Source organism: Ursus maritimus, unplaced genomic scaffold, assembly GCF_017311325.1.
Source record: "Ursus maritimus isolate PB19 unplaced genomic scaffold, ASM1731132v1 scaffold_29, whole genome shotgun sequence".
In the NCBI taxonomy this organism is placed as follows: Eukaryota; Metazoa; Chordata; class Mammalia; order Carnivora; family Ursidae; genus Ursus; species Ursus maritimus.
The window spans coordinates 2,592,796-2,614,446 of record NW_024425452.1 but is presented as its reverse complement, the minus strand read 5'-3'; the positions used below and the strand labels follow the sequence as shown (position 1 = coordinate 2,614,446).

General features: G+C 54.3%; 2 protein-coding genes across 3 annotated transcripts in view; both read right to left on the bottom strand.

The window, feature by feature from the left end:
* Nucleotides 1-9,215, bottom strand: part of PTK7 (protein tyrosine kinase 7 (inactive)) — a 62,437-nt gene extending 53,222 nt beyond the window's left edge. Inside the window, exons 1-3 of the mRNA XM_040643437.1 lie at nucleotides 9,173-9,215; nucleotides 7,683-8,381; nucleotides 2,971-3,182 (exon numbers count right to left, since the gene is read on the bottom strand). Coding sequence (XP_040499371.1) covers nucleotides 2,971-3,182; nucleotides 7,683-8,381; nucleotides 9,173-9,215 — 954 coding nt within the window. The remainder of the gene's footprint in view (nucleotides 1-2,970; nucleotides 3,183-7,682; nucleotides 8,382-9,172) is intronic.
* Nucleotides 9,216-9,464: 249 nt separating this feature from the next.
* Nucleotides 9,465-21,630, bottom strand: KLC4 (kinesin light chain 4). Of its 2 annotated transcripts, XM_008691889.2 has the most exons (17): nucleotides 21,512-21,630; nucleotides 20,586-20,692; nucleotides 19,607-19,888; nucleotides 18,197-18,427; nucleotides 16,736-16,817; nucleotides 15,917-16,127; nucleotides 15,352-15,439; nucleotides 14,101-14,202; nucleotides 13,683-13,856; nucleotides 13,279-13,378; nucleotides 12,892-12,944; nucleotides 12,622-12,692; nucleotides 12,353-12,461; nucleotides 11,631-11,771; nucleotides 11,038-11,153; nucleotides 10,597-10,660; nucleotides 9,465-9,924 (listed from the first exon to the last, which is right to left on the bottom strand). In XM_008691889.2, exons 1-17 carry the CDS (start codon nucleotides 21,567-21,569, stop codon nucleotides 9,874-9,876), a joined length of 2,040 nt encoding a protein of 679 aa, XP_008690111.1. In that variant the 5' UTR covers nucleotides 21,570-21,630; the 3' UTR covers nucleotides 9,465-9,873. The 2 variants fall into 2 exon arrangements, with proteins under 2 accessions (XP_008690111.1, XP_008690112.1); XM_008691890.2 differs by lacking the exon at nucleotides 20,586-20,692 and having other exon boundaries at nucleotides 21,512-21,628.
* Nucleotides 21,631-21,651: the final 21 nt, after the last annotated feature.

Sequence of the window (21,651 nt, the reverse complement as noted above, 5' to 3'; positions counted from 1 at the left end):
CTGTGCCCACGCACTAGAGACTCCAGAACAAAACGCGGCCCTTGAAGTCCTCTCCCCAAAACCAAGGGTGAGGAGGAGGGCCGGTAAGGTGTGACAGAAACACAGCCGGGGGTTGTGTATGGCAATACTGGGTCAGCCCCCAAAGGTCACCACCTTAAAAGGTCTTCCAAGGTCTTGCGTCCTCAAGTTGAGGTCTGAGTGGCAGGTGGGACTTGTCTGACGTCACATGAGCCATCTGGGGCAAATGTGGGAGCAGGGCCCATGTCTCCCTCCCAGTGCCTCCTGAGGAGAGACGTACACCTCCAGGGTACCCAGAACTAGAGCCCACCAAGACCCACCTTTGCTACTGAAGACAGTCTACTATTACTGCAGGATTTCGTCTAAAACAGGAAAGCCTATGCCCTTTACCTGGGGCCACTGGAGGCCCCAGCGTGCCCAGGGAGAGAGGCAAGCCTGGTACTTCTTAATGAGATGTGGAATAAACTCTGAGCAGCCCCTCCTCCCTGAAGACTCAGCCAGCCTTCTTTATTAATTATTACATAAGGCTTTAGAAGCCTGCGTGTGCAAGGCAGTAAAACCCTCTGGTGAGGGGAGGAGCCCAGAAACAGACCAAGATCCCAGCAGCTACAGACACAGACTGTGGAGCGGACTCAGCACTGGGCCAACCTCCCAGGCTTCTCCTACAGTATGGGACAAGCAGCAGGGCCCCAGCCCACCGCCACAGGGGGCAGGCGAGTAGTAGAGAAAACGGCTCATCTAAAATATAGACGAGAGGTCGCCAAAATCATCTTGGCCCATCAGCTGAGAAGCAAAGAGCCACTCATTCCAATGGGATAGCCACATATGACTGTATAGGTTGTGCACTGCTCAAGACGCCCAGCCAAGGTGTTAATACCGAAATAGTGCCCTGTGTCCTGATGCATGGTTGCATTCACTTGGAGAAGGGCACCTATTTCTAATTTGCACAAAGGTACTCTATGAGCTAGCCGCTGGGACACCTCAGCCATCCCCCAAACAGACCAACATTCTCCTCACTGCCTCACCAACGGCACCCCAGAAGGGGCAAAAAGGAGCCACTGTATCTCCTGGGGGAGAGACAGTGCATGCTAGTGCCCACACTGGCCTCCTTAGCCACCCACAGAGAGCCGTCCATTCCTGACCGCACCACACCTTGGGAACCTCCCTACGGTATTGATAGGTCACACAAGCTACCCAAAGTGACCGGGGGGGGGGGGCACCCGCAGCCCTCCCGTGATCACAGAAGCCCCTCCCTTGGGTATTCTACAAGTCAGCCCAGGCTGCATGAAGCACAGCTTACTACCCACTCCCTAGAGGAACACTGGCATGCCCAGGGAGACGGCAGGCCTGAACCAGCACTGACCAGCCTGGGATCATCAGCTAGGAGGACAGAGGGAGAAGAGTTTCCACCGGGAAATGCAAAGTGGCTGTGCCCACCTTTCTGAGCTGCTGTAGGAATACTGAGTTGAGACCCATTTAGAACATTTGCGCTCTCCAATGAGGAAACCACTTCTAAAGCTGCCAATCCAGTCCAGAGAAACTCTGTCGAGCCCTTGCAAACCATTCTAGAGACTGAGGACGGGAAAGAAAGGCTGACACCCTAAGAGGAGACGAAGGGTCAGGGTGGTCTCTGGGAAGAGACATGAGGGCTGGCCAGAGGGGCTGCACTCCTGGGTCAACCACCTCCAGGGGAACGCTACCTCGTAACTTCTGGGAGGCGGGCAAGGGAGCAATCAGCGGCACTTGGACTTCGCAGATGAGGAAACTGAGGCTCGAAAGGTTAATTAACCAGCTCAGGGTCATGGGGCTAGGCGGCAATTGAGCCAGGACTAGAATACAGAAAAGCAGGTGTCACAAGACCACAGAAGTCGCTTGTCCTCCTTTATCATGCACAGATGCGTGAGACGTTAAACAAGAACCAGCCAAGTTTTCAGACTCCTGGTCCAGTGCCTTTATGTCATTCTGATCGGTCACCGCAGCCTCCATCTACTAGCAATTCGATTCTCTTTCCCCTCTGAAGCCTTTCCCCTCCGTTTCTCCTGTGTCATGGACTTACTGTCCTACACATTCTAGAACGGTCTTCTATTTAGCATTTTACCAAGTGGCGCCTTTTACTACACTTTCACGGGACTCCCATCTCTCCGCTGTGTCTCCTTTCCACCTCCCACACCAACTGAGACACCTCACCCACGAAAGACCCGCAAACACACTTTGAACTGACCCCATCCTAAGCCCCTCACTATCAACACCAACTTTTGCCATCACCACACCTCCACTCTGACGGACAAACCCCTTCAGACAACCCCGTGGTTCTCAAACCTGAACGTCGGTAAGAATCTTCTGGGAAGCAATTTTGTTTTATTTTACTTTTCCTGGGAAACAATTTTAAAACACAGTTTCCTTCTGAGATTGAACTGTGACTGGATTGACTATTCAAACACGGCGACTGAATCTAACAAATAAGAAAGTAAAATACCTTTTCTGCCTCCTTCCCCGATGATTCTGAGGGGCAGGTCTGCAGTCAGGCCCAGACAACTCAAATTTTAAATGGGTCCTCTAGTTACCTGCCCTGCCAAGTGTTACCTGATGGTCTCTGGACCACAAATCTACATCTTCCTAACACGCGACTCACAATCCCTAGCCCGCGGCTCAGGACCTAGTTTTCAGAAATTAAAGACCCACCTAAACCAGCAAATGCATACCCTTGCTCATCAGGGTCTAAGCTTCTGGCAGGAACTTGGGATCTACAGGACACCCAGTAGACTGCGTTCCACTCACCTGTGTATCCCTTCCCCGGAGCTGGGTGACCCCAACCCCAGCTGCAAGAGGGGAAGGGCGCCTGCGTGTCCGCGCTTCCAACAAAGCTTCCTCCCTGCCCCACTGCTGCTTGGGTAGCATTCCAGGGAGGGAAATGGCCTAAATGCAGAGACGAGGATGGAAAAAGTGACATACTGCAGAGGGCTTCCTCAAACCACATATTAGCTGTAGCAGCTCCTGGGCCAGCTCCACCAAAGCGCCAGGGGGCTCGGCAGGGCCAAATATGCACTCGGTGGTGAACTCAGAGAACCCCAAGCCACCACGGCAGAACTTCCACAGCGTCAGGGACAAGAGGACCAGGAGATGGGGGGCCAGAGCAGGAATCCAGGAGAGAGGCAGGCAGGCGGCTTGAAGGCAAGGCGAGAGCCGGCGCCAGCGCCAGCAGCATGACCCCGAGCCTGTAACCCCACCATATGGCTCCGCCAAGGGCAGCACCAGGGGCACAGCAGCCGACAAGCATGCTACTGAGGTTAGGGACAGCACAGAGAGGCTGGGGGGTAAGGACCAAGGGCACCCAACCCTGTTTAATGACCCTTTCTTATGGGGTGCCTGGGTGGCTCAGTTGGTTAAGCGTCTGCCTTCGACTCAGGTCATGATCCCGGAGTCCTGGGATCCAGGCCCACATGGGATCCCTGCTCAGCAGGGAGTCTACTTCTCCCTCTGATGCTCCCCCCTCCCAGGCTTTCTCTCTCTCAAATAAATAAAATCTTTTAAAAAAAAAATGACCCTTTCTTCCATCAGGAAAACACCGAAGACTGAATCCCTGGCCCCAAACTGCTCTTGGCTCAAATATTAAGAGTCTGAACCGGCCAACAGCCATCCCAGATGAGTCTCACGGAAGCTCCACTGGCTTAAACACAAACTCACACAAACCCCCTCCCTCCAAAATATGAAGTCCTCCAAAGATTTACCAACACTACAGCCGCCGAAGCCCAGCAGAGACGTAGCCTCCCTTTATGAATCAAATGTATTCCTGAAAAGTCATCCGCCGACCAAATTTCTGCCTCACAAATCCAATTTCTCCACTGCCTTTCCTTATAAAATGAGCACATGCTCCTCAAGGAAAAGCTGAGGCTCCAAGAGGAAGGGAACTACACACAGCGCTGCGTACTTTCTAGAGTCCCGCGGTTAATGGACAAGTTTCCTGACAAAATCCAAATCAAAGTCAACCCAAAGGGAGGTAATTTTGGCGGGGGGTGGGGGGGTGAGGCAATTTTTACATGCACACATCACACCAAAGAGTGTTCACATGAATTAAAAGTTATTTAAGGTAAATGGTCAAATACTGTTCAAGATCTAGGGCCCCTAATTTGAAAGTTCTGCACCTCAAGTTTCTGTATAAGGAGACCAGGACTTGGGGTGCCTGGGTGGCTCAGTTGGTTAAGCATCTGCCTTCAGCTCAGGTCATGATCCCAGGGTCCTGGGATTGAGCCTTGAGTGGGGCTCCCTGCTCAGCAGGGAGTCTGCTTCTCTCTCTCTCCCTACGCCCTCTCCCCACCACTCGTTCTCTCCCTCTCTCTCAAATAAATAAATAAAATCTTAAAAAAAAAAAAAGGAGACCAGGGCATCTGGAACTATGGGGTGCAGTCACCTGGGTAGCTTATTCAATGCAGACTGGGTTTGATTTGTGCTCCCAGGCAATGTTGATGCCACTTTTCTGTGACCTTATTTTGAGTGGCCCCCACACAGTTCACCATTTTTGAAGTGTGGCCCTTTGAGGCAGGTCGGCTTCATATGTCCAGGTGGCTGCCCGCGCCCAGAGCTCTTGGAGAAAGCCAGATGCCCTGCCACATCAAACTCAGAAAGCCACCACAAAGAACAGGCAGCCCAAACACAGGGAAGGAAGGTGTGGTCCCTTGACTGGGTCATGGTAGAGCAGGCACAAGGAGGGTCAACAGACAGCCCCAACCCAGAGAAGCTGGAAGGGACACAAAAGACGCCCGACAGCTAGGAGGCAAAGGGGATGTTTACCTTTGCCCTTGATTACTCTGCCCCGTACCCAAAATGTTCATTCACCTTTTTAATAAAGCTAGAGAAGGGCTCATTATAAATGATACTGTAATGAATTCTACAAGGGGGAAGCGCTCTAGTTAAAACTCGAATGCGGCAAAAATATGGAAGTGTCCTAAGAATGACAGAGTCCACAAGTTCTACAGGCAACTTTCTGGCAGGAAAACGGGACAGCTTTGGGGAGGAAGTGGAGCTGGGCAAGGGAGAGATGGGCCAGCCAGCACATACCAAGGACTGGCCGGGGAAGAAAGAAAGGGCTGAGAAGCCACGCCTGTTTCAGGGGATGGTAAATTGACTAGCTGGGTAGAAATGGAAGGCTCCAGTACGTGGAAAATGTTTCTTGTTGGGGGTGACTGTGAGGCTGGAAAGGTATGTGGGAAGCATACCCCAGGAGAGGGAAGAACAAGAAAAGGGCCCTTTATAGACTTCATTACATTTAATCCTCTGCACGCCCCAGAACTAAGTACCTTTACAGAGGAGGCGAACTAGGTGGTCAAGAAATTTGCCCAGGGCCACAGGGCCTGTCAAAGTTTGAGTTGCTGTTTTGCCAAATACTTCGTCTCCCCAGCCTGAGCTCTCTCCACCACTCAGCCCTACTCTGAATGCCAGGAGTGTGACCAGATCCTTCAGCAAGGGATGTACAGACACTACCCTTGCCCTCCCGCATCCCAATGACTGAGGAAACCCATCACTGATAAAAGCAACTCCTAGGCCTGAATGACAGGCTGCAGAGCCTCGAGGAATCTGCAGGACAGCCTAGCTCTTAATGTGACAACTCAATCTCCCCAAAGACACAAGAGCCTGGAAGGAAGAACCCAGGGGGGGGGGGGATGGGAACAGGAATGGGCAGTGACCACAACTGACCAGGCAAACAGCTGGAGCTAAGAATCCCAGATTTCCAACGTCAAGCCCTCTCCTCCCCCTCCACCGTATTTATCACGACAGGAATCTCAAAGTTTGGAAAGCTACTCAGCCATTTACAGCATAATTACCCAAACTTCAAAATGGTCTAATCCACAAACCAAGCTAGCCTAGGTCCCTCACTCTGGCCTTATTAACAGCAGAGTCTCACTAAAACTCCAGTTAATTACACAGTTAAACAATGAGACGGAAAAATCTACTGTAATCTATTAAAAAATCGTTGCCCCCTGAAGTCATGCCGTCCGGGGGTGGGTTGAGTTCCGGATTTCCCTAGAAGACAGCAGGCGCCTCAGCCTTGGCTGAAATTGTTTACAGCACATGGACAGGTCCCACACCAAGGCACATTTGGTGGAACTGATTTAAGGCTCCCATTAAAATGTTCCTTTGTTGAGCACAAGACATCTCCCCACCCCCAGAGGAGACTGCAGACCTCCAGTCCCAGGCCTTCAGCCTGCCCTAACTTCCCCCACAACACCCCCTCCCTCTCACTAAACACCCGTCATCGGATTAACATCAATTAACATCAGAGTCGTCTTCCCGAGGAAGGAATTTAGGAATTTAGTATTTGTTGAACGAACAAGGACCCAGTCTCCACCAGAATCTCCCCTTGACTCCAGAACTCTAAACATCAGCAGTGAAGACAACAGTAAGTATCAGGCAACCCACACACCCAAACCCAAACAGCCACCAACCCAGGAAGCCTGTAAGCTGGGGCTGCTCGTCCATATGGCTGGGCCCCCGATCCTGGCTGCACAAAAAAACTTCCATACTTCCTCTGGGAGCAGATGTGGGTTCTGCCATGAGCAATAACCACCCTACACATCACAAGGAACACAGGGAAGCTCCAGAAACACCTCCTACGAATCCCGGGAGCTTGTTCTTACCTCTCCGTCTTGGGTTACAATTACCTCTCCTTTTAAAACTAGGGCTGGGGGAAATGTTGATTCCATTACCACCAAAACTCAACAGCTGGCAAGCCAGGGAGATGTCAGAAAAGGCAATTCTCTATCCCCAACCACCCTATGGCCACTCTTCCAAGAAAGAGGAAAGTGATAAGCTAGGACCAGGTGTCCTGGGCAGAGTTCCTCCAGAAAGGGCTGCTGCCAGGATCATTACCAAAGACTGTGTGTGTTGTGGGTTTTTCTTTTTTTTGGGGGGAGGGGCTGGCGGCATATTTCCAGTCCAGGCCATTTGTGGAGTGCAGGTAGCTTGGTGCTTTCCTGTAAAGGACTTCAACACCTCAACGGTGACTCTCAGGTGTGACCAAGCCAGGAAATAAAGGCGGCGTGGGGGGGTGGGGGTGTCGGGTCCTGTCTGCCCTGTAGATACAAGCCACACCCTCATCAAAACGCTGAGGCCCTCCAAGAAAGGGCAGAATGAACTCTTTTTGCCTTTCAGCCCGCAGAATGAGACATTTTCTTTCCTCGGTGCGGAGAGACAGGATGGAAATCCAGGAAGGAGCAGGAACAAACCCCGTCCGCACCTTTGCAGGCCAGCCATGCCCGATTTTGGCAGCGGCCTTCACACATTAGTCACCACGACAGCCTCGGACTCTCCGCTCCCCAGATTCGACCCGGCTGGGAGTGGGCTCGGGGCTCAGGGCTCGGGCCCAGGAGCTGGAGGAGACGGGGCGGCCCCTATTTCTCCCTTTCTCCCGCCCGCACCAGCAGGGCCATCAGGAGTCCCATCCTGGCCCGGGAACTTGGAGGAGGGAAGCCGGGAGCGTCTGGCCGGCGTAGGTAACAAAGCTCCGCGCTCTGCGCGGCGCAGGTCGGTCCCGCATCCGGCCCCAGGCCGGCCCCCCTCACCTAGGCTGAGACAGCTGGGGGGACTCCGTCTCCCCCGCCGCCAGCCACCTCACCGCGCTCCCCTAAGTAGGGAAGGAGTCGTTTCCCTCCCGAAAAGAAACTCCCTACCGGGGCCCAGGAGCCAGCAACTCCCGGCAGTTCCCGACCAAACTCTAGGCTCAGGCCGGGAAAACTCTGTGGCGACTAGAAACTCATCCTCGCGGGCGCGAAGGGAGAGGGGCCCGGGCGAGTCCGCGGGGGCTTCGCCGCGCCGGGACCTCGCGCCCGCCGCCAGCCTCTCCGCCACTCCAGGGTGTCTTGCCCGGCCCAGCCGCCCAAAGCCACCTCCCCGGTGCCCCCTTTTGCCCGCGGGGCTCCCGCGCTTCCAGTGCCCCGTTCCCGCAGCTCGCCGCGACTCACCGCCCAGCAGCGGCAACAGCAGGACGCTGAGCAGGGGCAGCCGGCGGAGGCTGCTCGGGGTTCCCGGCGCAGCTGCCATCGCGGCAGGCTCGGGAAGAGGAGCCGGCCGGCGCACGGCGGGCGTTCGAACTGCGCTCCGCGGCGGGCCCGGGAGGCCGAGCGCACCGGAGCGCGGGCGCCGCTGCAGCAGCCGCAGCCGGAGCCCGAGCCCGAGGCGTCCCGAGCCGGAGCCGCCCGCCGCTGGTACCTCCGAGCCCTCGCGCGCCGCCGCCGCTGGGGTTGCTGCCGCCGCCGCCGCCAGGCCCCGCCCCGCGACGCCCCCTCCCCGCCGGCCGCCGAGCGGCGCCCCGCCCCCTCGACGCCCCCTCCCCGTCGTGGCGGGGAGGAGCTCGCAGGAGGGGGAGGGGTCTGGAGATGGATAGGGGACAGAGGGAGGAAGGCCCTGGGGAGTGCGGGGGACCTGAGTGAGGTAGGGGATCGTAGGCTGTGCCTACCACCCATTCTGCAGGGACTCGGGGAACCAAAGGGACTTTCATGGCCCCTGGGGAGGATGGCCAGTTCTGGGCCTTCCTGGGAGCAACCAACAGTTCCCCCAAAATTCTCTGGGTAGGAGAGGGAAAAGATGAGCTCTGGCTCACTTCTCAACGACCTAAAATCCCGAGGGAGACCTAGAACAGAAGGGTGTCCTTGATGTCCCCAAGCAAGGTAAACTGGAGATACTGTGGAACCCCTGGAGAAGTGAGGAACCAATGCAAAACTGGGGTCGGGTTTGGCTCTGGACCAATCTGAACCCAAAGGTAGAAACAGACTGGGCTCTGAATGCCTGGCTGAAGGCTGTTAAACTGACAAATTTATCCCAAGTCCATCTCCAGGCAGTCTGGGCTGCAGGGCATGGCCAAGTCTCCAGCTGTGGAGAGGCCCATCGCAGCCCTTGTTCCAGGCACCCCCCACCCCCAGCGCCACCACCCCCACATTCTTTCTTTGTTGTGAAAGCAGCAAGGGGTGTAGGAGGCGGGTCAGGAGGAGTCAAGCTTTAGAAGATGGGCCCCAGCTGCTGCTCAGGCCTCCAGGATATGCTGAGAGGGGATGGATAGTGAGTGCCTCATCCCCCTCTGGCTCTGGAGGGCCCCCCAGGCCTGCTTAGACCTCCCTTCCCCCAAGCAGCTGGGAGGAGGAGGGGCAGCCACAGAGGGCCTCACAGGCCGGGAGCAGTGGCGCCAGGACTCCAGGGTCCTGCCACATGGCCACCACATGTCCCTGACAACCCAGTCCATAGCACCTTCTCCTTGGGTTGTGGGCCTCCTCCCCCATCCCCCAGATGCCTTCCTGCAGGCCCTGCTGCAGAGGATACAAAGAGGGGAAGGAAGAGAGGAGAGATCCAAGAATCAACACTTCTCCCGTTGCCCCATCCATCACTGCCCCTTGCCCTTCTGTGAAGGGCCCCAACACAACCCTTGCTCCCTACCCTCTTCGGTCAGGACTCAAGTGGCGAAACGGTTACCTGATTCTTTTATTTAAGAAAAGTGAAATACACGGACCTGAAGTGAGGCAGCAGAGGGAACACGAGAGACCAGAGCAAGGCAGCTTCACTGGCCAGCCCCAAACCCTCTGACCGAAAAGCCAGCAGCAGGCTCCATCTCTGAGATGCATGCCTGCTCCTTAAGCATCTTGGGGGCCTCAGAGCTAGCTACTCTAGAGGACTATGGGGAGAGGATGTCCTGAGGGTCCTTCCTGAGGGGGATTCCTGAGGAGGGAGCCAAGACCCTAAGGGCAGCAGCAATCTTCTGGTTAACTGCTCTCCCTTCCCTGTCCCACCTTGGGGCTGGAAGAGCCAGGAGCAATAGGGAATGCTGAGAGGGCTGTGGGGGGCACCCAGTAGACCTGGGGGGTGGGTTGAATGTCAGCTGCTTGAAGAGAGGTCCGTGGTGCTGGCACTGAGGCCCCGGGAGACCTGAAATAGACAACACCATGCCATCAGCCCAGGAACCTCGGCCTCCCAAAGACTGTCCCCTGGAGTCTATCCATTACATGGATGCAATCTATCTCTAGAGCTAGGCTGGAGCCTGTGACTTCGATCCCAAGCTCTGGGGCTCTGTGTAGTGTTAGCCTTTGCTAGGATGTTGAAGAAGGCCACGAGCCGGTGGAGAGAATGCATGGAAGAGCCACATGAATATCAGCCTGGACTCTGAATGTGTTGATACAAATGGTCAGTTGCCATTAACATGTCGTTATTGTTTTCTCAAATATAGATGATTTAATACTTTTTTTCCCCTTCTCATCTGCTACTGAGTCCCCAAGGTGAAGAATATGGTGGCTGCAGGAGGAAGAGCAATTCATATCCCCAAATCACTCTTGAATTATTCATAATTCCAAAGTACCAGTTTAGAGAACATCAATTCCTGTTCCCTTCCCGATCAATTTATTCGCTACCATCTCTGGCCCAAAACTGTCCGGTGGTGGTCACCACCCCCAACAAGGCGTCTGCTGGATTCTCATCTACCCAACTCCAGTTCCCCGGCTGGAGTCCTCACGCCAGAGGACTCTTCCCCAACTCCTGCGGCACTGGCTCCGTGGCTCCCCTTTCCTGCTCACCCACCAATATGCTCCCGAGCACTGCTCTCACCTGGAGGGGTGCTGCACTGGGCTGATTCAGATAGTTTAAGGAGGCTGCCCGCTTCATGTTGCTGCTACAAGGCAAAAAGAAAGAACTGAGGCCCCTTCTCTTCCCTAATAGAGGCCCTAACACTGTGGGCCTCTTGGGTACTGCCACACGCATCAAATCACAGCCTCCCCGCCATCTGACACCCCCCCACATACACAACCATACACATGCACACTCTCTTATCTTCAGCAACTGGCATCTCCTCAGGCACCTTTCCCGACCCCTGGGGTACCCATTTTTCCCAAACTCTTTCTCCATGGCCATCCCATCGACTTCTTCCATGTTTCTCTCCAAGACACTTCTCCAGAGATGGGGCGGGGGGGGGGGGGCATGAGGAGTTGGAGGCAAGGGCTCCAACTTGCCTCACAGTCTCTGACACTGCCACACAGTCTCACTGTGTACCTGGAGGGCCGAGGCTCAGTCCCCTGGAGCTTCCTCACCAGGAGTTCGCTGCTTCTTCGAAGCACATCCCGGATCTTGCCCAGAGAACCACTCCTCTGCAGGGTCCCACTGCCATCCTGGCAGAGAGCGATGGGCAACAGAAGCTAAGGGGAGCCCATGCAGACTGGCTTCTGAGTCTACTGCTGCCATTTATTCTGCACACATCCCACCTCCCCCAAAAGCCTAGTGATTAAAAGCTCAAGAGCCCTAGGGACGCCTGGGTGGCTCAGTCGGTTAAGCGTCTGCCTTTGGCTCAGGTCACGATTGTGGAGTCCCAGGATCAAGTCCCATATCGGGCTCCCTGCTGAGGGGGAAGCCTGCTTCTCCCTCTGACCCTACCCCCTCTCGTGCTCTCTCTCAAATAAATAAAATCCTTTAAAAAAAAAAAAAAAGCCTTATCAATAGATGGCTTGCAGATCCCCCTGAGAGGGACGGGCTAACTGAACTGGAGTGTGGACAATATGCCCTCATGCCCTACATGGGCAAGCCCAGAGCCTCTCACCACCGCGAGCAGGAGGGAGCCAGAGAGATCAAGGGGCAATAATGAGACTCACCCCTGACCATTCCACGGCCACAGAAACATCTTCACCTCCCTCGAACTTCACGCTGCCCCCAGGGCCCTCCTGAGTGGTCCTTCCACTGTCACCTTCCCCAAGCAGCTCGGCCACCTTGGTTTGACTGATAGGGTCAGTGCCCTGGAAGGAAAAGGGAGGAGCTGGGAGTCTGCACCCCTTAACTCCTCAGGTTGGGGCTTTCAAACTTTCTTTCACCATCAGCCACAACAGGGGAGATGTTTTTCCTTGTGATGTCCTAGTACACACATACTGGAAAGCACTGGCCTCTTCTCTTTGCAAAGCATTCCTACTTAAAATAGATACAAATTTGCACCATGGCCCACACTGAGTTGATTGATTTCAAGACCCACTAATGAGTCATGACCCACTAATGAGGTTCGGGCTCCCCTCAACCCCCTCACCCACACACCCCCACAGCCCTCCTCAGTAAATTCTTTAAATTGTGAAAGGACATGGCTTTCCTTTTCCTGTTTAGTGATGTGAACCTTGAACTTGGAGTCCTGACCATAAAGGACCTGGGGAGGGGGGTGGGAGGTAAGAACACACTTAAAAACAACCACGACCACAAGAGAGTCTCACCTCTCTTTCCTGGCTTTCTCCTTGGCCTCTCCTCTTATTCTCCTGAGGCTCTAAAGAAGCCTCAGTGGTCCCCCAACCCCAGGACCTACCTTCTAGACCTCCTTCCCCTCCTGGTCACTGACCTGTTTCTGGGAGCGTAGGGCACATTCTTCCAGGGTCTCAGCGGCCTCCAGCTTTCCCTGGCGCCTGTACAGAGCTCCTAGGTTTCTCAGAGTGGTGTTCACTGTGGGGCTGTGGGAAGGAAGTGGGGACAGGTTCAGAAAAGAAACAGGAGAGGGAGGGAGCAGAGCCAAGAGAAGGCCGAAGGGGAAAGGGAAAAGGTCCCAGAGGCCAGGATCGGGGTTTGGATGGAGGGCGGGGAGGCCCAGCCAGCTTCTCACTGGCAGCTCACCTGCTCACTTGGCAGGCCTTGTACCAGCCTCCGTACTCGGTGTAGGGCGTGCCACCCTCTCGGTGCCGGCTCTGCACAACAGAGGGGAGGGGAAGCCGGAGAAGAGAGCACAGAGATGGCTGGGGGCTGGGGTGCGGGCTGGGCTGGGGAAGGCACAGGGCATCTGGGGCTGGTGCTCAGGTGGGAAAGAAGTAAGGAGCTGGGCTCCTGCAAGGAGTAAGCCAGAGGCCCTGGTAGCCTCGGGCTCCCCAGGCTGGGCCCCACACTCACTTTGCTCATTTCCTCCCGCTCCTCTGCATGCATCCAGATGGGCTTGTGGTCATCTAGGAGTGACGCACAGGATGGGGTGGTAAGGTTAGAGAACAGAGCTAGACAGTATGGAGGGGAGCCAGGAGCCAGAGGCCCATGGGGCTGAACTAAAAGGGTTGTTTCTGCCTGGGAACCACTAGGGCCTAACCCCCCACCTTTGGCCTGCATTTTCTTTTTAAAGTAGGCTCTACAGGAGGAGCCCAAAGCGGGGCTTGAACTCATGACCCTGAGATCAAGACCTGAGCGGAGATCAAGAGTCTGCCGCTCAACCAACTGAGCCACCCAGGCGCCCCTGGTCTGCATGTCTTCACCACCATGCAGCTCCCTCCCCAGGCCCACCCCACTCACCATCCACAGACCCAAACTCCTGCACATGCGCACGTGTCAGGATCTCCTTGTAGAGCGTCTCAGCCTCAGCATATTTGCCCTGTTTCAGGTAACAGGAAGCCTGCAGGCAGAAAGGCAAAAACACAGGACAGAGACAAGGTCTCAGCAGGGCTCAGGGATTTCCACTTCTTGGTCTCTTTATGACTTTCCCCAGAGATACTCCTCGTACTTCCTTTTCTAGCTGCGGGGTCAAGCGTGCTCACTCCACTCCCAGGAGGCTATGGGACTTCGCCTTCCCACTGGAATGAGGCAGATCCCTCAGCCCCAAAGGCAGCCCCAGATGCACAAAGGTGACAAGGTTAGTGTACCACAGGAGGGTGCTTTCCCTTCCCTCCCTCCACTGACTTCTTCCCTTCCTCCCTTACCAGGTTGTTCTTGGTCCGGGCTACATTAGGGTTGTCCGGTCCCAGCTGCCCCTCATAGATGGCCAGGGCCCGCCTGTAATAGCGTTCCACGGCCTCATACTTGCCCTGGTTTTGGCACAACAGGGCCAGGTTGTTTAGCTGCTTTGCCACATCTGGGTGGTCAGTGCCCAGGACCTGGAAGGGAGTAAAGGAGTGACAGATGGCTATGACTCTGTGTGTGTGTGTGTGTGTGTGTGTGTGTGTGTGTACAACCACGTGCGCACATACCCATGCGGGGAGCAGGGGAAGGGAATGACAGGAGAGGGAACAAGGCAGAGAAAGGCGGGGTGAGGAAAAAAATGAGGGAGGGGGGGAGACAGGAAGAGAGATGGTGGAGGAAGGGTCACGGCATCAGGGAAGAATGAGTGAGCACACGCACCTTTTCTCGAATCTCCAGCGCACGCTGGCACAGTGGCTCCGCCTCCTTGTATTTGCCCCTTTTGCCATAGAGCACAGCCAGATTGTTGAGTGTGGCAGCCACCTAGGAAGACAGGCCTGTTCCCTCAGCGTTGGTGCCTTGAGCAGCGAGGGCCCCATACGGCACGACTCCCAAGAGAAAAGGACTCCTCCAGCCTAACCAGAGGTGGGGGGAGAAGCCGCCGACCCGGAGGTTCTGAGGTTTTCTCTGGGGGTGGTACCGCCCTCTAGGGGGATTTGTAGATATTTCTGGAGGTGGGGTTTGGTGGGGTTTTTGGTTGCCATGAAGACTGGGACCACTATTACCTTTGGGAAGGTAAGGATGGTACAGGTGTTCTGCATGTGTGGGACAGCTCTGTTAGCTTTGGGGTGTCCTGCCCGACATTCGAGCACTGTAAGCCTTGACACTTAGTGGGATATCAAGAGAGGCTACATCGTCCCTGCCTATCACGTGTTGTAACATAAGGAATTATTTTCATAAAGTCAGCTCATTTGCAAAAATATCTTGTTTCTCATTTTCTCCACTGTGACAATCTATCATTTCTCTTTCTCTCATCATATATGAATAAATCTGGCCTGTCATTACTGAGTCTAACACGGGATTTTAATCTTGTATCCACCAATACTTCGCTCTGTCATTTTTTTTAAGTTTATTTATTTTTTAGTAATCTCTATGCCCAACGTGGGGCATAGACCCCGAGATCAGGAGTCGCACGCTCTTCTGACTGAGTCAGCCAGGCACCCCTGCTCTGTCATTTTTTTTTTAATACTGCTTCAGTGTCTTACTGGTCTCACTTTTTCTAAATCTAAAGTTGTATATCATATTATGTTCTATGTAAGTTATATGCTATATTACATCTTCTACCATAGTTAGACTTAATAAAACTGTTACCACATCGAGTTTTCATTTCATTGTAACATACCCTCTGTATTATTTTATTCGAAGTTACTTTCCTCATATCGATCACTCAACATTTTTTGGAATTGTATGGGTAGGTCAGGTACAGTCTATGAATTATGTTCCAGGAAAATACTCATTATAACAAAGAGTCGTTGTGTCCCAGAGAGTTGAGAACCACTGGGCTGAGCAGACAGGGCCTGGAAAAAAAGGAGCCTGCACACCAATTCCCTGAGCACCCCTAGTGAGTGGGCTGAGGGCAGTGGATAAACAAACTAAGAGAAGCCAAAAGAGCAGGAGGCAAGGAGTACTGACAGCAGGGTGGTCCCGGCCCAGGGTGCTCTCCCGGATGCTGAGGGCATCATTCAGCAGGTGGGCAGCTTCCTTATACTTATTCTGGTCCCTGGAAGAGGAGAGAAGTGACAAGGGTTTACCCTGAACTCTGTCCCCAAGCCACCTCTTTCTCTTCTTTCCTTCAGTGTGACTAAGGTACATTTAGGGATTGGGGCCCCCGCGAGGAGACAGGAAGCCTGGGGGCGAGCAGTGAGAGTTCACCAACATGCAGGTACATAAATACAGAACACTGCCATGCCAAGAGGGGACAAGGCACAGGATGCAAGAGATGGAAACAGAGAGGGCAAGGGACCCTCCCAAAAGAGGGAAGGGAGAAGCGAAGAGCCTGAGAGAGGAGCAGCTCTGAGGTCAAGGGCTCAGGTACGGAAAGAACGAGAGTGCTGCTGCAGAGGAAGGTCCCTAGTGGGGTCACTTGGGAGGCCCAGCAGGGGAAGACGTACCCTCTGGAGAGGAGGGATGGGAGCCAAAGGTGGATCAAGGTGGGAACCCGGAGGCAGAGTCGGGAGATGACGAGGCCAGGACTCACCGATACACCAAAGCAAGGATGTTGAGCATGGTCGCGACATCAGGGTGGCCGCGGCCAGATGTGCGCTCCAAGTCCTCCAGTGCCTGCTTGCAGAGGGGCACAGCCACCTCATAGCGACCCTGGGCAGCATACTGGATCACCAAGTTGTGCAGTGTCCGCAACCTCGCTGGGATCTCATATCCGCTGTGCTGGGTGCCCTGGCCACGGGACACTAACCATCCCAGAAAATGAACAGGGGACTTCTCAGGGCACTCTTCCTCTCCCCTTTGCTGTCTGACCCCCAACCTGCGTCTCGTTCTGTGCCTGTGCCCACTCCCTACCAGGCCCTCTCCCGAGACCCACCTCAACTGCTATTCCTTCGCCCACTCCCTGGTATCTGTGCCCCTCACAACCCCACTTGTTCACCCAATCAATCACTCATTCAATCAACAAAATTTACTCAGTAAGCATGAACCAGGCACTGTGTCAGGGATACAAAAATAAGAAAGACCTGGTTTTTTCCCTTGAAGAGCTGATGTTCTTTCACTCCAGGGTCATTATCCCGCTCAACTTTGAGCTCCTTATGGGCAAGAACTCCATCATCAACTTGATACCCCTACTGCCTACCACAGGGCCCAGGACACATTGACTATGCAATAAATATTGGTGAATAATGGGGAGGCTGAGGAAATGGAAGCAGGAGCCCAGTCCCTGCCATATCCCCAGGGGAAGCGAAGAACCTATTTCTGGATGGTGAGCAACCCATATGCATGGCGGGCCACAGCTGGGACCTGCCCCCTGCTGCCCCTCTCTAGTCTCCAACTCCAAAAGCAGACTCACAGCCATTGCTGGAGTCTTCTTCCTCTTCATTGGGGAAGAGATCATCGAGGGAATCCTTGGTGGCATCACCCTCCTTCTCCTCCTGGAAGGGAAGAAGCAGCATGTCTAGGCCAAGATATCCCCAGTAGCCTCTCCAGGGCCCCTCTAAACCATGAAATCACTGACAGGTGAAGATTCTTGTTCATGTCCCTGCCGCTGGGAAGGCGAGCATCTGTCCGCCAATCTCACCCCGTTCTTGTTTGTAAATCTCCTTCTTTCACATTGAGAGCTTCCTAAGCACCCTCACTCTCTAGCCTCCACCCCTCTCCCCCTCAGTTCTTGTAATTATAGCCCAGTGCTGATCCCTGTGTGTTTACACTGATTATATGTCTGTCCTATCTTTCCTGAGGGTAGGGAGTACGTCTGATCTATTGACACGTACCCAAAGCGTCTAGCTCGGCCTCGTCCCCATCATCTCCCACCACTCCCTCTCGACTCGGTGCCCAGCCCTCACTGTCTCACCTACTTCCACATGGGGAAATTCGCTTTGTCCCACCAGGCATGTCAGCCTTGTATAAACACCTTCAACCCTCCCACCCAGCCTCGCCAACGTGTCCCATGCAAATCATCCCACTTTCCCTGGGACAGAGCAGCTCTCCAGCCCTGGAGCCTTATCTGTGACACATACCCACCCCCAGTCTAGAAAGCTCCTCCTTTCCCCTCATCATCCATCAAAATCCAGCTCAACTCCTCACCTTTACAATGAAAAACATCCAACCCAAATCTCACCCAACCCTGTATCCCACCTCATCTGTGAATCCTTCTCAGGCCATTCCAGTCCCCATGAACCAATCTTGGAACTCCTCCCGTTACTGACTGGACCAGTCATCCAGCACTAAGCATTTGCTGCTTTGTGTCGTCACATGCATGTTCTCATGTGTAAGCCTTGACCCTACAGCTACATTATAAGCTTGAGAAGGCAGGAACTCTCTTTTATAGCTCCTTACATCTCCCCCCCCCCAGCCTTTTGCACTGCCTAAGGCAGAGAGGTAATTGAGTGAGGGTTACATTTCATACATTTTGAGAGCAAATTTTAGGAGGGTCTTGCTCAACTGAGCTATGCTTTCCCTCCCTGTAGCACTTAGGATTCTGGACTGGAATTGTCCAGGTGCTCATGTGTCTCCCCCAAACCCCAAACCTCTAATTGGGAGAGCAGGGATTCTGTCTGCCTCGCTCACTGTTGCATCCTCATTGGAGTGCGCAGTGCCCAGCATACACAGCTGTCCCGTAAACGCTGACTGAATGAGTTAACACTGTTTCCACCTCGTTGCTATCTGGAGTGGGTGTCAGGACCTGAATTCTGCCAGGTGGGGGCAGGGTGTGCAGCACTGATGGTCCCTGCAGCTGACGCAGCAACGGCCCCCACGTCTCTGGTGACTCCCAGCTGTCTGCCCCGTAGCCAGGTCGCTTGCGTGCGCTTACCGTGGCGTGCCCATCCTCGTCATACTGCCGCAGCTGGCCCAGGAACTCCAGGTGCTTCTTTTCCTCCTCCAGCTGAGCCACAGCCTGTTCACTGCGCTGTAGCCGCTGCTGGGTGCCCGCCAGCTCGTCCCGGAGCCACTGGTTCTCCTGACACAGCCTCCGTACCTGAGCCCGCAGCTTCTGTTTCTCCGACTCCACTGTGCTCAGGTGACTGGCCAAAGCCAGCATCACCTAGGTGGGCACAGCCCGTGAGCGCCGGACTCCGGATTGGAGTGTTCGGGGATCAAGTGGGAGGGGAGCTACCGGGAGGCAGCAAGACTGGCAGGGGCCAGGAGGCGGGGTTGGGTAGCAATAGTACTACCTTCAACACACACCCTGAATCTAATTTCTTACCACCTCCATAGCCACCACCCAGGTCACCATCAGTTCCCACCTGGGTGACCACAACAGCCCCGTCACTGGCCTCTCTGTTTCTGCCCTTTTTTCTTAGAGTCTGTTCTCAACCCAGCAGCCAGATGATCCTTTTAAAATGTTCAGTTAAACCACATCACTCCCCTGCTCTATATATTCCAGTAGCTTTCATTTCAAAGTAAAAGCAATGTCCTTATGATGACCTACAAGTTCCATGTGCTTTGTTCCCTTGGCTCCTAATCCCTCTACTTCTTATACCTTATCTTCTTCCTTCCTTCCTCCTTCCCTCCCTCCCTCCCTCCCTCCTTCCTTTCTTTCTAAGATTTTTTATTTTTAAGTAAACTCTGTACCCAATGTGGGGCTCGAACTCACAACCCCGAGATCAAGCGTCGCACGCTCCACTGACTGAGCCAGCCAGGCGCCCCTGCACTTCATCTTCTATTTTGCTTCACCTCATCCCCTCTACTGCAGCCACACTGGTCCCTCACTGAACTCACCGGGAAGGCTCCAGTTCAGGGCCTTTGGAGATACTACCCACTCTGCTTTAGATGCTCTTGCCCCATTTATTTTATGGCTCACTCCCTCATCTTCAAATCTTTTCTCAAATGTCACCTTTCAGTAAGACTTTTTTTGACCACCCTATCTAAAATTGTATCTCTCTCTGTACCCCCTAGTCCCCTTCTCTGTTTTATTTTTATCCTTTGTGCTTAACAATTATCACTCTGACATATGGAATCCTTTACTTATTTGTGTATTGTTTGCTTCCTGCAGCTAAAATGTAAGCTCTGAGATGGCAAAGATTTTTGACTGTTGTGTTCGGTGATGTTTTTCCAGTGCCCAGAAGACTTGTGCCTGGCACAAAGTAGGGGCTTAATACACATTTACTGAATGAATGAATGAATGCAAGCATCTAGGACAAGGCAATCCTAAATGACCCCAAAACTCCCATCAGACAAATGCTTCTCCAAGGGCCACCTGGCATCACTTCCTTCCTCTCACCTGGGCCTCACTCAGCCCCAGCTCGATGTTTTCCATGGAACGTCGCAGCTGCCGGGCCTTCTCGTGTACCAGTCCTTCTTCATGGCCTCCCTGTTGCAGACACTCGATAGTATGGGACAGACTTTGCAGGACAGCCTGATGTTCACTGTGGAGGGCCTCCAGCCCCTGGCTCACCAGCCGAGTGCTTCCCAGGATCTCCTCCTGGCTGAGCCGGTGCCCTGCAGGCTCATCCCGCTGCCCCAACACCAGGCCTGACATCTTGGCCAGGGGGACCTTTCTGGGCTGAGGAGAAACAACAGAGCTCAGCAGGGGTAAAAATAAGAAAGAGAGGCTGAGCACCTTGGTTAGGGGGTTATGAGGATCCAAGGGAAGGGAAAAGAGAGAGTGTGGGTGACCTTCTGGTTTAATTGGAGAGAGAGTGACCGGTGGGGAGGGAGCCTACAACACTAAACACAAAGCTAAGGTCATGGGAAAGAGAGAGGGAGAGGAATTGACTTGAATGAAGAAAGACTATAGAAGGAACAAAAGCCCTAAGAACTAGCAGATGGATTTAGAACTCGGGAAGAAAAGAGAAAAGTTGTTGGAAAGACAGCTTAGATCAGGAATAGGAAAAGGAATCAGATGAGAGACACACTATAGGGAACACAGAGGGTGTCTGGAGAACACTGCAAAGGAAACAGTTAAAGAAGACAGGAGATATAAAGAAAACGGTGCAGAGGTTTCAGAAAATAGGAAAGGTACAGGTTTCCAAGTTACAGGGAAGACGGGGAGAAGAAGAAAGGCGGCTTCATTGCAGGACCCAGATGAGAGGGCCCCAGGAAGCTCAAGGTCTCCAGACTGCGTCACGCTCAGAGCCAAGGCCAGCATCTCCAAACCTAGTAAACTCTGCCTCTTTCCCCATTGGGCCTTCCACCTATACTTCCCAACCCCCAAATGTCAGGCTCTTTTCCTATTTCCTCCGAAGAGCCTTGTTTCTCACCTTTCCAGTATTCGTACCGGGATCCAGAGCACAGCCCTCGCCCGTGGCACTCAGGCCAGAGCCCGGAAGAAACTCCTTCAGTAGCCAGGTACTCACAAGGATCCGCCCTGCCCAAAGTCCAGAAGTCCAGCGTTTCCACCCCTTCTCTTACCACTTCTCAGCCACCCAGAGGACCTGGCACAGAGCCCTACTCGGGGCAAACACCCTCCCTCTCTCTACCTACAGGCCTTCAGAGGCGACCAACGTCCCTCTTCCTTCCCCAAGCCAACCTCCCATCCCAGGCCACAAGAGCTATCTTCTCCCAAGAAGGGAAGGAGACTTAACATGAGACCCGCGGCGCGGGGCGTGTCTGGGAAAGGGTCAGGAGGCAGACCTGGTCACTCATGACCCATTCACTTTCATGGCTTTGTCTCTCACGACCACCGACTAACAGGCTCTGAGAGGAGTCACCTTAGGGTGCCTCTCGGACGCCTGACGATGCAGGGAAGAATGGCAGGTCTTCCGAGCGGCTGTAGGGTCACAGGGAAACGCGGCCCTGGGAGTTGGTCTCCCAGCCTGGGCGTGCGGTCGAGAAATGTCCCCGGCTGTCGACCTGCCCTGGGGCCCAGGGTGGGGACAGAGTAAGACGGGCGGGGGTGATGGGGGGAGGTGCGGTGGACCGCCGAGCTCCGCGTCACGGGCGACTACCCAGGGGGCCAACAATGCCGAGGTCAATGAGTCGGTCTGTAGCGCAGGGGGCGGGGCAGGCCGTCTGTCTGTCTGTCTGGACGCCGAGGGGCGGGAAGACTCGCGGGGGGCGGAGTTTTTTCAGCTTATCTGGAGTTGTGTGAGGTCGGCTGGTGGGGGTTTGTTCATCTGTCCCGGAATGCGGAAAAGAGGTAGCGGGACCTCAACCCTCAGCCCCAGAAGTACCCTCAAAGACTCACCCGCAGTCTGTCGGTCTGGCTGCCTCCCTGGCCGGTACTGCCCCTTTAAATCCATCATGGCTGCCGCTCGAGGCAATTGTTTTGACGGCTCGGAGGGGCGGGGCCTGTTCCTCAGTCACGCGACCTAAGGGCCGCCCGAG